General features: G+C 32.8%; 2 protein-coding genes across 4 annotated transcripts; both read left to right on the forward strand.

Annotated features, from left to right (window-relative positions):
* Nucleotides 1–1,897: 1,897 nt before the first annotated feature.
* On the forward strand, nucleotides 1,898–7,217 carry LOC113863318. Of its 2 annotated transcripts, none has more exons than XM_027496860.1 (10): nucleotides 1,898–2,380; nucleotides 2,818–3,180; nucleotides 3,264–3,347; nucleotides 3,755–4,192; nucleotides 4,478–4,613; nucleotides 4,742–4,904; nucleotides 5,054–5,182; nucleotides 5,446–5,640; nucleotides 6,247–6,369; nucleotides 6,801–7,217. In XM_027496860.1, exons 2-10 carry the CDS (start codon nucleotides 2,889–2,891, stop codon nucleotides 6,915–6,917), a joined length of 1,677 nt encoding a protein of 558 aa, XP_027352661.1. In that variant the 5' UTR covers nucleotides 1,898–2,380; nucleotides 2,818–2,888; the 3' UTR covers nucleotides 6,918–7,217. The 2 variants fall into 2 exon arrangements, with proteins under 2 accessions (XP_027352661.1, XP_027352662.1); XM_027496861.1 differs by having other exon boundaries at nucleotides 2,273–2,380; nucleotides 3,267–3,347; nucleotides 6,801–7,084.
* Nucleotides 7,218–8,732: 1,515 nt separating this feature from the next.
* On the forward strand, nucleotides 8,733–15,585 carry LOC113862815 (ABC transporter C family member 3-like). 2 transcript variants are annotated; one of them, XM_027496038.1, is made up of 11 exons: nucleotides 8,733–9,029; nucleotides 9,846–11,673; nucleotides 12,035–12,121; nucleotides 12,213–12,863; nucleotides 13,043–13,207; nucleotides 13,462–13,756; nucleotides 13,858–14,072; nucleotides 14,197–14,502; nucleotides 14,588–14,651; nucleotides 14,770–15,009; nucleotides 15,203–15,585. In XM_027496038.1, the coding sequence occupies exons 2-11, from the start codon at nucleotides 9,886–9,888 to the stop codon at nucleotides 15,313–15,315; spliced, it is 3,924 nt and encodes a 1,307-aa protein (XP_027351839.1). In that variant the 5' UTR covers nucleotides 8,733–9,029; nucleotides 9,846–9,885; the 3' UTR covers nucleotides 15,316–15,585. The 2 variants fall into 2 exon arrangements, with proteins under 2 accessions (XP_027351839.1, XP_027351838.1); XM_027496037.1 differs by lacking the exon at nucleotides 8,733–9,029 and adding an exon at nucleotides 9,129–9,180.
* The last annotated feature ends 987 nt before the right edge of the window (nucleotides 15,586–16,572 follow it).

A 16,572-nucleotide genomic window follows, 5' to 3' on the forward strand; every position in this document is an offset into this window, starting at 1 on the left:
CTAAAAAGATATGGAGAATCGATGAAAAAGGATGAAGATGAAGGAAATAATAATTGAGGGTGCACTATGGCTGGTTTGCAATAAAAATCCAAATAAATAATATTGTACATGTACCAAAGTGCTGGTGCACGTGCGAAACTGCACTTGCATGTGAAGACAGGTCCTTTTTTCTTTAAGATATTAATGTTGCCCTCCAAAGTATAAGAAAACTAGCTTCTTTACCATTCTTTTCATGTGTTTTGCCTCGTTCCAAGTTTAGAATAATTGATTTGATACTAAATAAATAAATTTAGGAATTAAATTAATGTAAATCGTTATTTTCAAGGGAAATTTGTATATTTTCTTTTAATGTAATATAGAAAATATAAAAAAATTAATTTAACAAAGTTGAAACTTGATAGTTAATAATACTAAAATAATTGGTCCTTGATAATATTAATACAATACTAATGGACAAATAAAAATAAATACACTAAATTATTTTAAGGTTGGGATCCGTTACATTGATATATTTTAAAAAATTACATATATTGTTTGTGTAAAGCTTGGACATGAAATAAGCAAAACATTTGTAATCAATTACAAAATTTCCCATAAAAAATTAAAATTTTATTAATACAAAAAAGAAAAAGAAATATGACCACACCATTTGAAAAGGAAAATATATTATATCAATTATAACTAATATAAATATAGTATAGTATATACTAACAATTCATTCGAGTCTTGAAAGCGAAGACTTACTTTAAATTTGTTTACTCCAAATGTCAAGTGATTTCTTAATTTTAAGTATCTTTCATTTTGTCTTTTCTTTTTATCTCCTCAAATTTTATTACTTAACTTTAATGAATCTTGACTCATTTAATTCTTAATGCTAAAACTTCTCACATACATACGCATGTAAATTTAAAATTCCTAAATGTTAATACGACATACTAAATTAATTAATGTACATAACTTATTTTTATAATTCACTCTTTAAATTTTAAAAGTCTGATATGATCATATGATCGTTGTTTAAGAATTATATATAAATAATAAAATATTAGAATAAGCAGCCAAAATTGAGATAAAAAGAAAATAAGATAATGAGATTCTACCAAGTACAGCATGGCGGCTAACATGGGAACTCTCTTTCTCTCTTATTTCCATGTATATAGGCAACAAAATCTGGTGCATGAACACCTAAACTTAAGGGGAACATCACATCCAAACACCCTCTAATCTCATAATCAACTCACCAAAACTTGAACTTTATTGACACCCATTATTTCATATTCTTTCAATATATAACATCCATCTTTCATTATTGATTAGGTGCTTTTATATGCACTAGAATTATTGGAAAAGGAAAGCACATAGAAGGTGTTGTGTTTTTGCAGTATCTGGATCCGACATTGCCCTTGTCGGACCCACATTAATACATGTTCTTCCCTCTCCCTCTGTTTGACTTTCCTTATTGCACAGAGGGGGAGACCATATCCCACCCACTCATCCTTCATACAACAACAGGTAATTATCATTATTATTATTATTACATTGGTGGTATCAAAAACTATGAATTGAAACATCAATGTCACATCTGAAGGATTTACATAGGCCGGTGACAACTGAGTTAGAAGATTGTTGGCACCTTTCATCTTGTCTATGATTCTTTTCTTGTTTTTTCACGTTGAATTTCGGTCCTTCACGTCTTATCTGCCACTATTCTATATCACTTTTCTCTTGTTCTGATTGTTTTTTTTTTTTTTCTCATTTAAAAGTAATTAAAAAAATAGATTGTAGTATTTTTTTTTTCTTTTTTGTATTTCTTAATCTAATATAGATGGCTAAGGTTTAAGTGTTTTTGTCGTCTTTTGTTTTGTATTTGAATTCTGCATATTCTTTTGCCAGAGTCATTATTTTGTGTATCAATATTTTTTTATTATTACTTCTTTTCCCTTGTCACATGATATCTTACCTTTCTCCATTCCGGTTTGCTTTCTTTCATGTTATGTAAACAGCCTTTTATATATCCAACAATTCATATTTTTTATATTTTTAAAATTTATACAATACCATATTTTTTTTTATGAGCAGATGCATGGTATACAAAGATAATTGTTTTCTTTTGAAGGTTGTTAATATGTCATGTCTCTTTTCTTTACATGCTTTTTATCAGTCAGGTTTCTCCATCCATATATGTAAGTCTATATTCTTTGTTTAAGGAGACAACAGTAGCTTCCTCGAAACAACCTCAAAAGGAAAACCTCTCTCTGTGTCTCTCTGTGTACTATAAAATTTTTCTGCTTGTCCCAATCTTTATTTATTTTTTCGGTTTCCCTTTTCCAAAGTGTTGAACTCCATCGTTTTTCTCCATTCCTCCCTGCCTAGACCAAAGGTAAAAGCACTCTTCACTTTCCTCAGCTATAGAAGTGTGTATTGTATTGTATTATGTTATATATTATATATATCCCATGAAAATTGTCTTAGAATATTACTTTTTGAAAATTCAAAGTAACTTTTTAATTTGTTCTGAAAATTTTAAAAAGTTATATTTTTTATTTGGTCTTTCATTTTGGCACTATGTTTATCTTCATTCATTTTTGGAGTCAATTATATGGTATAATCTTATTATCTTATTTGTTGGCCGGTTGTAATTCAATAAAGTTTATTGAAAAAATGTGGCATTGATTGGTTTACCTTAAAAGTTTAATGTTGTGTAGTCAGTCTATGGAAATGTCAGAATCACTGCATGTGCCTTCCCAGGTTTCATTTTGTTTCTAGCATTGCTTTGATTTAGTTTTTCTAAAGTTTCCTTTGATATATGCTTTGCAGATTCTGAGGTTAGTCATTCTTACAAAGACAATTTTGAAGCTTTGAAATTGTGTTCCTAACAACAATATACAATGGGAGGTTGCGTGTCAGTACCTTCTAATGCAATGAAAGCACCAAAGAAGCTCCATAGACGGATGGTAAAAGGCCGTAGGAAGGTCCCAAATGCTATTCCTATTGATATCAAGAAGAGGAATAGCAATGCAGGGTCACGTGTAACAGATTATTCTGTTAGTGAATTTGTTCATATGATGAACTTTGAAAATGGTGCAACTACTACTTGTAGGCGTTCTGAAGTTTCCAATTCAGCATTCCATCTTACACAGCTTCAATGGCATCACAGTCAATATGATGCTGATGCAAATTGTATATTTTTTTAACTTCCCTGTTTTCACATTTTTATTGGACTTGAGAAATTTAGAATGACTTTTCTGTTTCATTGGTTGCAGTAGCGTGCCAAGAAGAAACTTATTTTGATTCAGTCAGCATTCTAGAATCTGATTCAGATGACGACTTCAGCAGTGTTCATGGAGGTAATGAATAAGTACTTCCCTTATTACATTGTAAACAATTATTGAACCATGTGAATAGAAAGCCTTAACTCTGAAGGATGGCATTTTAGCATTATGTTGGGGCATTAGACTACTGAGATTTAATGCTTAGATTTATTGAGCCAAAAGTGTGAAGTTATCCTAATGAGTAATCACCTGTCCATGTTGTGACATCAATTACCATTAATAAGCACAAATTCCGAATGCCAAATACCTTTTCCTGTTATTGTCTCTATTAAAAAGGGTGGAAAAAATAAGAAATAGGAAAAAAGTAATAGGCTAGTTAGTTTTTAGTGCGTGAGATAGAGGTTACTTTGTTATTGTTTTGCACCATTCAGATTGTTGTTTCTTTCTATGGTTTCTTACCTTGGAGTGGGATTTATATGCAGATGGTTTTCCATTAGTAGGCAGCACAGTTGGAAACATCGCATGTAGTCAAGTCCTCCAGTATGAAAGATCAACACGTTTTATGGATAACAAGTGTCAATATGAAGAATATAATGAAAGTTATCTTAAAGTTGATGGAGGAAACCAAGATAGGTTAATAAAGGGAAGAGATGAAAGTAGTTTTGGCCTTATCAGTACTCAAGGTTACGGAATGCCTCGCTTAGGTAAGAGTCAGGGAAGCTTCAAAAGTATAAAAGAATATAAACATGGTTTGGAAGAGAAAACTCAAGAGAATGCACGGAAATCAGGCCTTCATCGGTTGGCACCCTCTGTAAGTTTCAATGACAAAACACTGAATCGTCCAAGCAAAAGGCTGTCAACGATTTTCAGACTTTCTTTCAAACGAAAATCTTGTGATGTAGAGGAAGCAAATGAACATAGTAAGTGATAAAGCCCTTTGCTTTTCATTGCATGGAAATAAGTTTACATAGAACAAGAGTTATTTTTAAAAATTGCATTTGTTTGGGCTTGCACTTTGAACTAGCAACTACAATGTTGCATACTGGAAAGTGTTGAAACTTGAAACACAAGTATTATTTTCAAATTCAAAGTAATACCAGTATCAAACTAAAGCAACCTTTTGTGTTGCTTGAATATATTAATCTTGTGTGGAAGTATACTACACTAAAATAATATGCTGATTAAGCTCCTTAATTATATGTAAGGTCATTCAAAAAGATATCTGCTCCGTCCCAGAGCCGGACACACAATTCCATGTCAGAATGGAGAAAAGCCATCTTTGGGGTGTTGGTCTGAAATTCCACCTTCAACATTTCAACTGCGTGGCAAAAATTATTTCAAGTATGTTGTTGACCTTCCTTGCTTGCATATAGACATACACACACACACACACACTTATGTCCTTTATATACGGATGTCATCAATTTTGGTTCCATGAATACATAGATGTCTAATCATTCACTATGCAGAGACAAGCGCAAATCTCCTGCACCAAATCATAGTCCATACATTCCAATTGGTGTTGATCTATTTGTCTGTCCAAGAAAGATACATCATATTGCCCGATATCTTGAGCTTCCAGATGTGACAGCCAGTGGGAAAATTCCCCAACTTCTTATTGTAAACATCCAGGTACAATTCTTTTTTCATTAATTTAACATTCATAAAACACTTTTCAGTACTAGTATTTAAATTACTGTCATTAATTCATCATAAAATTATGAATGGGTACTGCTGATTGGTTTCTCATCCATCAGATTATCTTGTGTACTTTGTGACAGTTGCCTACATATCCGGCTGCAATGTTCCTTGGTGATAGTGATGGAGAAGGGATGAGTCTTGTACTGTATTTCAAAGTTGCAGAAACTGTTGATGAACAAATTTCTTCCCAGTTTCAGGAAAGCATTAAGGTAAATCATTCGTTCACTGCTACTAACCTGTTACAAACCATTATTAAGAACACATTATACTGATAAAATAAGAAATTTCATAATGCTGCATATACTTTGTGCCAAGCTGTTCTTAATGAGTCCAGTTTGGAAGTGTTGTTTTTTTCTTTCTGTACATTAGGTTAATATATGTTTAAACTAAGTCTGACACAATGTATATCTTTTGATACTTAACAATCAATATTAAGTATTAACTTGGTTCATGTTTCCTATTTATGCTATAGAAATTAGCTGAGGATGAGATGGAAAAGGTCAAAGGATTTGCCAAAGAATCTAGCGTTGCTTTCAGAGAAAGGCTAAAGATCATGGTAGGACTCGTCAATCCTGAGGAAATGCAACTGAGTTCCGCCGAAAGGAAGCTAGTAAATGCTTATAATGGAAAGCCAGTGCTGTCACGCCCACAGCACAACTTTTACAAGGTAGAGCTCATATATGCATGTTTTTCAGTCACCACAAAGATGTTTTCATCATATGCCTATGATAGATTTTCAAATAAATGAAACCTATAACCATCTTTCCAAATTTACATTTCAAAGCAAAATAGTGAACTTTAAGGAGCTAATACCTGGTCAGTGAATGACCCGATGAGGGGGATGTATATGAACTACATTGTGGTTACTAGCTTGAAAGATGAACAAAGAGGATTGAGTGTTGTTTCATGGGCAACTTATACTAAAATCAGTTCGCATGAGTAAAAAGATCATGGGCTGGGTAAGAAGTTTGAAAAATAAATTAATAATTTTACCATATAATTCAAAAAATTATATATTTTTATTTTTTTTCCTGCATAATAAGTCATGACTTTCTAGACATTAAGGTACCCTTAGCTCAATTTTTTTATATTTTAACCTTTCTCATCATGTTTCATCCAGACATTTATTGTTGCACAACCTTGATAAACACGATACACCGTTTCTTTTTTATTTTGTTGTAAACATGACATACTTTACTAGTAACATGTAAGTCCTTGCCTTCGATGTTACATCCGATAAGGAGTTGACTCTTGTTTATTCTTTTCCTAATAGGGTCCTAATTACTTCGAGATTGATCTGGACATCCATAGGTTTAGCTACATATCAAGAAAAGGACTTGATGCATTTCGAGACCGTTTGAAAGAAGGCATTCTTGATCTAGGCCTAACCATTCAGGTACTTTGTGTTGTTTGCATACCTTGGCATTCTTAGCTATAATATTTGGCCTCAATTGACATCAAAATAAAATCTATGGTTTTTAAATTTGCTATGACTCCAAAGAACCAACCTTTTCTTCATCAGGTTTTCATTTCAAAAACACAAAACCATCACCCTTCCAAGCCCCAGCTTTGACATGCACATAAATATCTGTGCTTACTGCTTTACATTACCATATATCATAATTTTTTCCAGTTTTCACCCATTCTAGATGGACATTTTTTTTACAAAATCAAGCCGTTAATAATACAACATGATTGAAAATATAGTTTTATACTTTTATATGAATGAACTCAAATGTTCTATTTTGAGATACTTCAAGTTTGCAACCCTTTTCCTAGCATTCTTTAGTGACAACAGAGATTGACCATCTCTCTATATAATAACAGGCACAAAAACAAGAAGAGCTCCCAGAACAAGTACTGTGCTGCCTTAGATTGAACAAGATTGATCTTAGTGACAATGGCCAAATTCCCATGCTAATGACCTGTGATGGTGAATGCTAAGGGTTTTAAGTGAACTGGAGGGAATAACATTCAACACTAAAAACAAATATATGCATTAGTTACCATTGTATACTAGGAGGGAAAAGTAGGAGTAAGATGTTTATGTTGGATGCAACTTCTGCAGTCACATATTTCTGTTTAAATGTACATTAAGATAAGAAATTAGGATGATGATAAAACATGTTTTGCCAAATGACATGAAAGGTAGAAGTGTTTCTTTATTAACCGTTGTAACCTGTAAACAAGTGAAAGGAACGTTGTATTATTGAAATGACAAATACTGCTAATAGATGTTTCTTGCCACTTTCTGTTGCTTCTTGATGTGCTAGCAAGCCTTTGCTTAATTGTCACGGCATTGAAGGTTGACTTATACTTCAATATCACGAATATGGATATTTACTTAACCTCAAACTTGGACCTTGTCAAGAACTAGTTGCATCACTTCAAATTATACTATTTCAATCTACTGACGATTTTTGTGGCTCACTCATACTCCGTACCCTGATTTGTATGTTTCGCATGATTTCCTTTTTGGCCTTTATAAAGTTCATTTCTTAGTTTTTTCATGTGCCAAAATTAAAAGTATTCCCTTTTTTTAAAAAAAATAAAAACTTGAATTCAAGACAAATTTCCTTGTATCCAATAGTTCCCATCGTTTTCTGCCCCGTCCCCATGTTTTTCAAAATTAGAGAGAACTGAAACTATAGGCTACTTCATACCATGGCTTTAGATTTTAGCGTTGGCATAGATTTAAACTAAGTTAAATCGAGAAATAAATAAAGCAGTGTGATTGACAAATTGAATAATAAAAGATTAAGCAAGATGCATGGTTAGCTAGTCTAACAATAGTTCACATGCATATTCAGTCAACATAGTTCGTGTGGAATCTCTTTTCCTAAACACTATTCTTCTCTTTAATTTTATTAAGGTGATCGCAGTCTGCAACACAAATTCAGTTACTCTTATATCGTCAAATCCAAGTCTCTTTTCAAGCATTATGAACAACTGGAATCTTTCGATATAAAGAATTGTCCCACGTGCCACTTCTATTTGATATGCAATCCCAAAGTCAAAACTGGTATATTATGATCGGAATTTGTTTGAGCTCCTCCGAATGTCTCCCAACATTTGAAATTCTCACAGTATTTATGAACAACTATATTGCATGTTATACACACTAATTGAATTTTGAGCTATTGCAGGTTATATTCCTTCCGTCTCATACTAGACGTCAATTAAGCACTTTTATTTGTTTTATATTATTTGTTACTTTAGAATATACATAAAATAGAATCAATTATTTTTTAAAACAATACCCTTAGCTATTAGAGATTATTTTTGTCAACTAATTACCATAATAACGCTAAAATTACTCTAGGTATGGTTCTTATCTACTGTCTATTCCAATAACTTCAGCATTTTTAATAACAGTATTTTAGTGAAATCAATTTATGTTATCATAGTAATCGGGAAAGCTAATCACTTTCTTTAAATGTATGCATTAATATTAAATGACATTCAACATGAGATGGAGAGAAAAATAAATATGAAACGTGTGCCAGCAATTCTTTGCTATGTCAGCATTTTAAATGAGCTATTACGTCATGTTTGAATTAGTCTTTTTCTTTGTACTCCAAAAAAAAGAGGAAAACTACAACCACACAAGTTAACTGCAAAGAACATGTCTAATTTATTATTTTTTTTTTACTAATTCCAATAAAAGAGATGAACGAAAGCTTATCACGCGACTTTAAGGTCAATTTGGCGTATACTATCATGACCTTAAAATAGAGTAACGGACTTTTACTATAACTTAGATATATCATAATAAAACATGAGATGTGATTCCCCCAGTTTTGAGCTCAAAGAAAACGTCAAAAGCCATAGAAAGAAAATATTGCATTAAAGCAACCTCATGATTCATTTGCTATAAAAAACCATAAAAAATGGAATTCACCAATTTTCTACTTATCAATCTCACTCTTACACTCACTCGCTAGCCACCTTTTAGAGAACTCTCACTTTGGAGCAAAGTCAACAAGTGAACCACTACTCTTCATCCATAAAAATCTACCCAAAGTTAAGCTTCTTGCTTAGTTTGGTTTTCAAAAGGTAAGCTGTTGTCCCTCTTCTCTCACCACTCTTCCAACCCATTTTCACAACACCTTGTCTTTGTTACTTGTGCTGGTTATGTGTCTTGGGTATGACTGTGTGGGAGAGAGTCCAGGTTGACTCGTGAGAAAAAGTGGGTTCCATAATACAGGTTTCTTGTTCTACAAACATAGTCTTGTTCCATTAAAAAAATTATTTGCATTTATTTTTTACTCTTGATCATTTAAATAATATTTAATGGTATACATTTATTATTCTCATATTCACAATAACCGAGGGCTCTCTTCTGAATAATGCTACACACACACATATATATAACATTTCTTTTCTTTCTGCTAGTGTGGATATTATAAGCTATACACACAAGGAAAAGTTAGGTTAAGTTAAAATTCTGTTTCTTACACCCGCCTCCTTATTTCATTCTAGTTTCAACGTAAGAGAAAACTTATATTTTGATTCCTACACAAAAAGCATTTTCAAATAGGTCTCTATTGTTTGTTGAAGTTATAACAATGTTAGAATATTTTTATTTAGGGATCAAAGTGTAAAGTTTCTCGCGAGAAAACTAAAATAAAAAAATAATTTTATAGAGACCATGTTTAAAATCATTTTAGTTTAGATAAATAACAAAGACCGATTCATAAATTTGTTTTTTTTCATATAGGCACCAAAATGTATAATTTTCATAGAAGGATTAAAATTAAAGAAACGGTGTAACGTGTTGAAGCCAGTGCTTTTTACAGTATCTCTGTAGCTAGAACAGTATGTTGAACGGAAAAGGTATTTAACAGCAATTTAAAACCTCTAAAACTGCAGAAAATTTCACTTGACAGCTACAGAATTTGGTGACCACAATATGGATGATCATTCCCCTCTTGAAGAAGCCCTTCTGAACGGTGATACTAGTGCAAGCAACAATTCTGATCCCAGTAAGACTAGAGGAAATGAAAATTTAACCCGCTATTCAAATGCTGGATTTTTCAGCATGCTTACTTTCTCATGGATGAATCCACTAATAAGTCTAGGCAATGAGAAGACTTTAGATCATGAGGACCTTCCATTGCTTGCCACCAACGACAGTGCCTATGGAACTTTTACAACTTTCAGAAACAATCTTGAGTCAGAGTGTGGTAGTGTTAGGAGAGTGACCACTCCCAAGCTGTTTAAAGTGTTAATCTTCTCAACATGGAAAGGTCTCCTTTTATCAGGTTTACTAGCATTCCTATGCAGCTGTGCTTCTTTTGTTGGACCCTATCTTATTGAAAACCTTGTTCAATACTTCAATGGGGTACACAAGTTAAGAAGTGATGGCTATATGTTGGCTATTGCATTTGTTGCTGCAAAGCTTGTTGAGTGTATTTCACAGAGGCACTGGATGTTTAGGTTGCAGCAGACTGGGGTTAGGATGCAGTCAATGTTGGTGGAAATGATATATGCTAAAGGTTTGACCCTTTCACGTCAATCAAAGGAAGGTCACAGCAGTGGGAAAATCATCAACTTAATGACTGTTGATGCTGGAAGGGTCGGATCACTTTGTTGGTACCTGCATGTTCCATGGTTATGTGTTCTGCAAGTAGCTTTGGCCTTGTTAATTCTCTATAGAAATGTAGGGATTGCTTCAATAGCTTCTTTTGCTGCCACTGTGATTGTGATGTTGCTAAACCTTCCTGTGGCATCATTGCAAGAAAAGTACCAACTTAAATTAATGGAGCTAAAAGATAAAAGAATGAAGGTGACATCTGAGATTCTAAAGAATATGAAGATTCTAAAACTGCAAGCATGGGAGATGAAGTTCTTATCAAAGATTTTTCAGCTTAGGAAGACTGAGGAGACATGGCTAAAGAAATTTCTAGTTAGCTTGGTTATTATTAGATTTCTCTTGTTTAATGCCCCAACTTTTATTGCTGTGGTCACTTTTGGTGCTTGTGCTCTTATAGGCATCCCACTTGAATCAGGGAAGATCTTATCTGCACTTGCAACATTTGAAATTCTTCAAATGCCCATCTACAGTCTTCCTGACACAATTTCAATGATTGCACAAACTAAGGTTTCTCTTGATAGGATTACATCATTTCTTTGTCTAGATGACTTGCAGACTGATGTAGTAGAGAAACTTCCACAGGGTAGTTCTGATATAGCAATTGAATTAGTAGATGGAAATTTCTCTTGGGATTTATCTTCACTTAATAGTAATACTACATTGAAAGACATAAATCTCACAGTTTTTCATGGTATGAGGGTTGCTGTATGTGGTACTGTTGGATCGGGCAAGTCTAGTTTACTTTCTTGTATAATAGGGGAAGTACCTAAGATATCTGGGACCTTGAAGGTATGTGGATCAAAGGCTTATGTTTCTCAATCACCATGGATACAAAGCGGCAAGATAGAAGAGAACATATTATTTGGTAAAGAGATGGACAGGGAAAAGTATGAGAAGGTGCTAGAAGCATGTTCCTTGACGAAAGACCTTGAGATTCTACCATTTGGTGATCAGACCATTATTGGAGAGAAGGGAATCAATTTGAGTGGTGGACAGAAGCAAAGAGTACAAATTGCCCGTGCCCTTTACCAAGATGCTGATATATATTTGTTTGACGATCCTTTCAGTGCTGTGGATGCTCATACAGGATCCCATCTCTTCAAGGTATTGTTTTCTAAATCATTGATACAGCCTTTTAATCTTTCTAAACATTCTGAAGTTTAATGAGTATTTTGTGCAATGTATTATGTATTTCAAAGATTAACTGACGAATATGAGTTTAAAATTAGATGTCTACAAGTGGAGTTATCACTTGTATAATTAGAAAATTTTGTGAAATTTAATGTTTCTTATCTCTATAAATTTCAACAGTATATTATGGACACGGATACAGCTACAAACTCATGGAATTGGATTTTTATTTTTTCTGTAATAGATGTTATACTTCAAATACAATGCACTAGCTTTATACATTTGGATGGACAGGCTGTTACCTATTTTTACATTTAATACTACACTGTTTCAGGAATGTTTACTTGGCCTTTTAAAAACAAAAACTGTGATATACATAACTCATCAAGTAGAGTTCTTACCTGATGCTGATTTAATATTGGTGAGTGATTTATATTATTCATGCTAATGAATTCAAACACTGTAATTCACTGTTGTCTCAGTATTTTTTCTCTTGCTTACAATTTGTTTAGGTCATGAGAGAAGGAAGCATAACTCAATCAGGAAAATACAATGACATTCTCAGGTCAGGCACAGATTTTATGGAACTTGTAGGTGCACATAGAGAAGCTTTATCTTCTATTGAGTCCCTAGAGAGAAGGCATACACTTAAAACACTGGGTATCACCACAGAGGACACAGATTCACCAAATGATTTTGAACTTGAGCAAAAAATGAAAAACATAGATGATCAAAATGAAAAGTCTGATGACACAGTTGAGCCAAAAGGCCAACTAGTTCAAGAAGAAGAACGGGAAAAAGGCAAAGTTGGGTTTAAGGTCTACTGGAAATACATTACAATAGCTTATGGAGGAGCTCTTGTACCCTTCATACTACTCTCACAGACACTCACAGTTGTTTTTCAGATTGGAAGCGATTATTGGATGGCTTTAGCAACTCCAGTTTCAGCAACTGCAGAAATTGCTATTGGAATCTTCACACTTATGATTGTCTATGTCGCTTTGGCAATTGGAAGTTCCTTTTTCATCCTATCCAGAGCAGTTCTTTCTATGATAGCTGGATACAAGACAGCCACTATGCTCTTCAATAAAATGCATTTGTGTCTTTTTCAAGCACCAATGTCATTTTTTGATGCCACCCCAAGTGGGAGAATCCTTAATAGAGTATGTCATAATATGTTAATAATTCTTAACTGGTTTAATTTGAAGAGACAACATATTTAATATTTACCTTATCATGGCTTAGTGAATTATTTATGACAGTTTGATATCTCTAGATTTTTTTCAAATGATCATATTGATTATCATAGTTGTCTAAATTGTACTTTTGCTTTTTGTTGCAGGCTTCAGCAGACCAAAGTTCAATAGATTTGAGCATTCCAAATGTAGTATGGGCAATTACCATGAGCATGATTCAGCTCTTGGGGAATATTGTTGTGATGTCTCAAGCTGCATGGCAGGTGTTCATAGTATTGATTCCTATTATGGCAGCTTGCCTATGGTACCAGGTAGTTTTCTGGATAATGTCTAGCCTATATCATTTGACACCACTAACATCAGAAGTCACCAAATGGATCTGATTTTGACATTCATTCCTCCTTTTCTATTTTTCAAGGAATGCATGTTCCTCATTGATTAAATAAAGTACACCTAGTTTTATCATAATTCTTATTGAGAAAAAAACAAGAAAAAAAAACTATTTTGATATTATTATGCTAACAATAGCATTATGTGTGCTAAGATAGTGCTTAAATATATTCAGCGATACTACTCAGCATCTGCACAAGAATTGGCACGATTAGTTGGTGTATGCCAAGCTCCAGTTATACAACACTTCTCTGAAACTATTTCTGGATCGACAACCATAAGATGTTTTGAGCAAGAATCAAGATTTAATGACATAAATATGAAGTTGATAGACAGATATACTCAACCCAGATTATACAGTGCAAGTGCAATGGAATGGCTGAGTTTGAGATTGGATATTTTATCCACTATCACATTTGCCTTCAGTTTGGTGTTCCTGATATCTTTTCCAAATTCAATTACTGCTCCTGGTGAGTACTTCAAATTAATTACGTTCACTAGTCACACTTTACTTCTTATGACGCTAGGCATAAAACTATTCATTTCCTACTTCAATTTTGTCTTTGTCAAGGCATTGCTGGATTGGCTGTGACATATGGGCTTAGTCTAAATGAACAACAATCTAGTTTAATCTGGTTTCTTTGCAATTTGGAGAACCAAATTATATCCGTAGAAAGAATACTTCAGTACACCTCCCTCCCAAGTGAAGCTCCTCTTGTAATAAAAGACAGCCAACCAGATCATTCTTGGCCATCATCTGGAGAGGTTCACATTCAAAATTTACAGGTAACTTTCAAAGGTTATTCATCTGATTCATTCTAAGTTGAAGGTTCAAATTATATTTTCTTGGTTACAAGTCCATCCTGGTTTTATATGGTATCTATCCTTAACGAGGAAGAGGGCAATGCAGGTTCAATATGCTCCTCACTTGCCTCTTGTTCTACATGGTCTTACTTGCACTTTTGCTGCTGGAGCAAAAACTGGCATTGTGGGAAGGACAGGAAGTGGAAAATCAACTCTAGTGCTAACACTTTTTCGACTTCTTGAACCTGTTGCTGGACAAATATTGATAGATAGTGTTAACATCTCTTCGATTGGAATTCATGATTTGAGATCCAGACTAAGCATTATTCCTCAGGATCCAACAATGTTTGAAGGAACTGTAAGAAGCAACCTGGACCCCCTGGAAGAGTACACAGATGAACAGATTTGGGAGGTAATTTGATTTTGCTTGACATTGTGAAGAACTTGTATCTTTTGGTGCAAGTTATTCATATTAATATATTTAAGCAATATTTTAGGCCCTAGATATGTGCCAACTAGGAGATGAAGTAAGGAAGAAAGAGTGGAAGCTTGACTCTACAGGTTTGACTTCTCAAAACTTTGAACATAGATATAGGATGTGTTACTAGTGACACTTATTATAATATTATATGTCTAGATGTAGTGAGAAGGTGATACTTATCATCATGAGTTTTTGCAGTTACTGAGAATGGAGAAAATTGGAGTATGGGTCAAAGGCAGTTGGTCTGCCTTGGCCGTGTTCTACTTAAGAAAAGCAAGATATTGGTGCTTGATGAAGCTACTGCCTCAGTTGATACAGCCACAGATAATATTATACAGCAAACAGTGAAACAACATTTTTCAGAATGCACAGTCATTACCATTGCTCATAGAATAACTTCAATCCTTGATAGTGACATGGTTCTGTTTCTAAATCAAGGTAAGCATCATTTTTTTCTATTTGGTAAGTTCCCACATCAACTACAGATATGACCAAAGTTCAACTTATAAAAGCTAAAGCAACCATCACCTTACGAGTTTTTCTTTATTTTTGTTACTTGTTTGTTTTCTTTTTCATTTTTCTTCCCTCATCATAAATGTGTATAAAATTTCTCTTCATGTCAATCCTGCAGGACTTATTGAGGAATATGATTCACCAAAGAAACTGCTTAAGAACAAATCTTCTTCTCTTGCTCAACTAGTTGCAGAATATACAAGGAGGTCAAACTCTGGTTTTGGAAGTTAAACTGAAACTGAATTTGAAATTAATCTCAAACCAGATCTGTTCTTTTTAATGAAATAAATTTGCAGGTCTATAGTAACCATTCCACTTCATGTAGTCTCTTACCATCTACTGGTCTTGGGCAGGAATTTGGTGGTTATATTTTATATATGACTTACAGAAACTTCGATGAGACTCACTCTGTCACAAATAACTTATAAAGCAGAGTAATCAAACTACACTTTGAGAGTTCTGTGAAACTTGTCAATAGTATACTACACCACAAGCTATTTTACATGTTTGGCTTAAGATTCATATATTCTTTTTATGTTCTTTATTTAGTTCACAAATATTTAACACATTTAAATTTAAATTAATCTTTTCTACTAAAATGTATTTAAATATTCTAAACATATATTAAATATAAATTAAATGAATTAAAAAGAATTAGAATATTATAAACAATAATAAATAAACTCATTCCAAATTTAGTAATTACATGAATTGATTTACTTCTTTGCTGTTATATTTGTATATGTATACACTTTTGATTTATGTTTATACACAAACATATAAAAAAATCAAGAGTGTAAACAAATATAACTACAAGGGGTGAAAGAAGAAGAAATATCATTTAGATTTATTTATTCCTGTTATAATAATATTTGTTTTAAAAAAATACTGTATTATTTTGATTCCCTTTTTAAAAAATCATGTATAAATTACTTACATTAATTTAATCAGCTTTTAAATTTTAGCTTTTTTGGCAAATATGCTCTTTTTCAATAAGAAATATCAATTTCCTTTAATTCAACATGTGTTGGAAAGTCAAATCTTCACTCAACTTAAATTTTAACCGAAAATATCAAATTCCATCAATAATAATAATAACAATCACCTTGAGGATAAGAACGTATTCTCTTTTAACATTTTACCCGATTTTTTGCTCCTATCCTATGAGATAAGGGAATATGTATTTTTCTTATTATTCTACAACAAGTTTTTTAAGTGGAGAAGTTGTAATTTTTTTTAACGTGTCCATTAATTTAGTGGTAAGCATTAATATAATAAATGTGTTCATTATTATTATTATTATTATTATTATTATTATTATTATTATTATTATTATTATTATTATGTACCCATAGGAGATAATCATAAACTTGTACCTATGAATTAGAAGTTAGAACGACGAAAGACCACAAAAAATGAATGAAGGAAAGTTGCTTTGGTCTAGATATAATACTTTAATATTTCTCTCTCTCTTTTTTCAGTTTTCAA

Source organism: Abrus precatorius, unplaced genomic scaffold, assembly GCF_003935025.1.
Source record: "Abrus precatorius isolate BTA unplaced genomic scaffold, Abrus_2018 Scaffold3, whole genome shotgun sequence".
Classification (NCBI taxonomy): Eukaryota; Viridiplantae; Streptophyta; class Magnoliopsida; order Fabales; family Fabaceae; genus Abrus; species Abrus precatorius.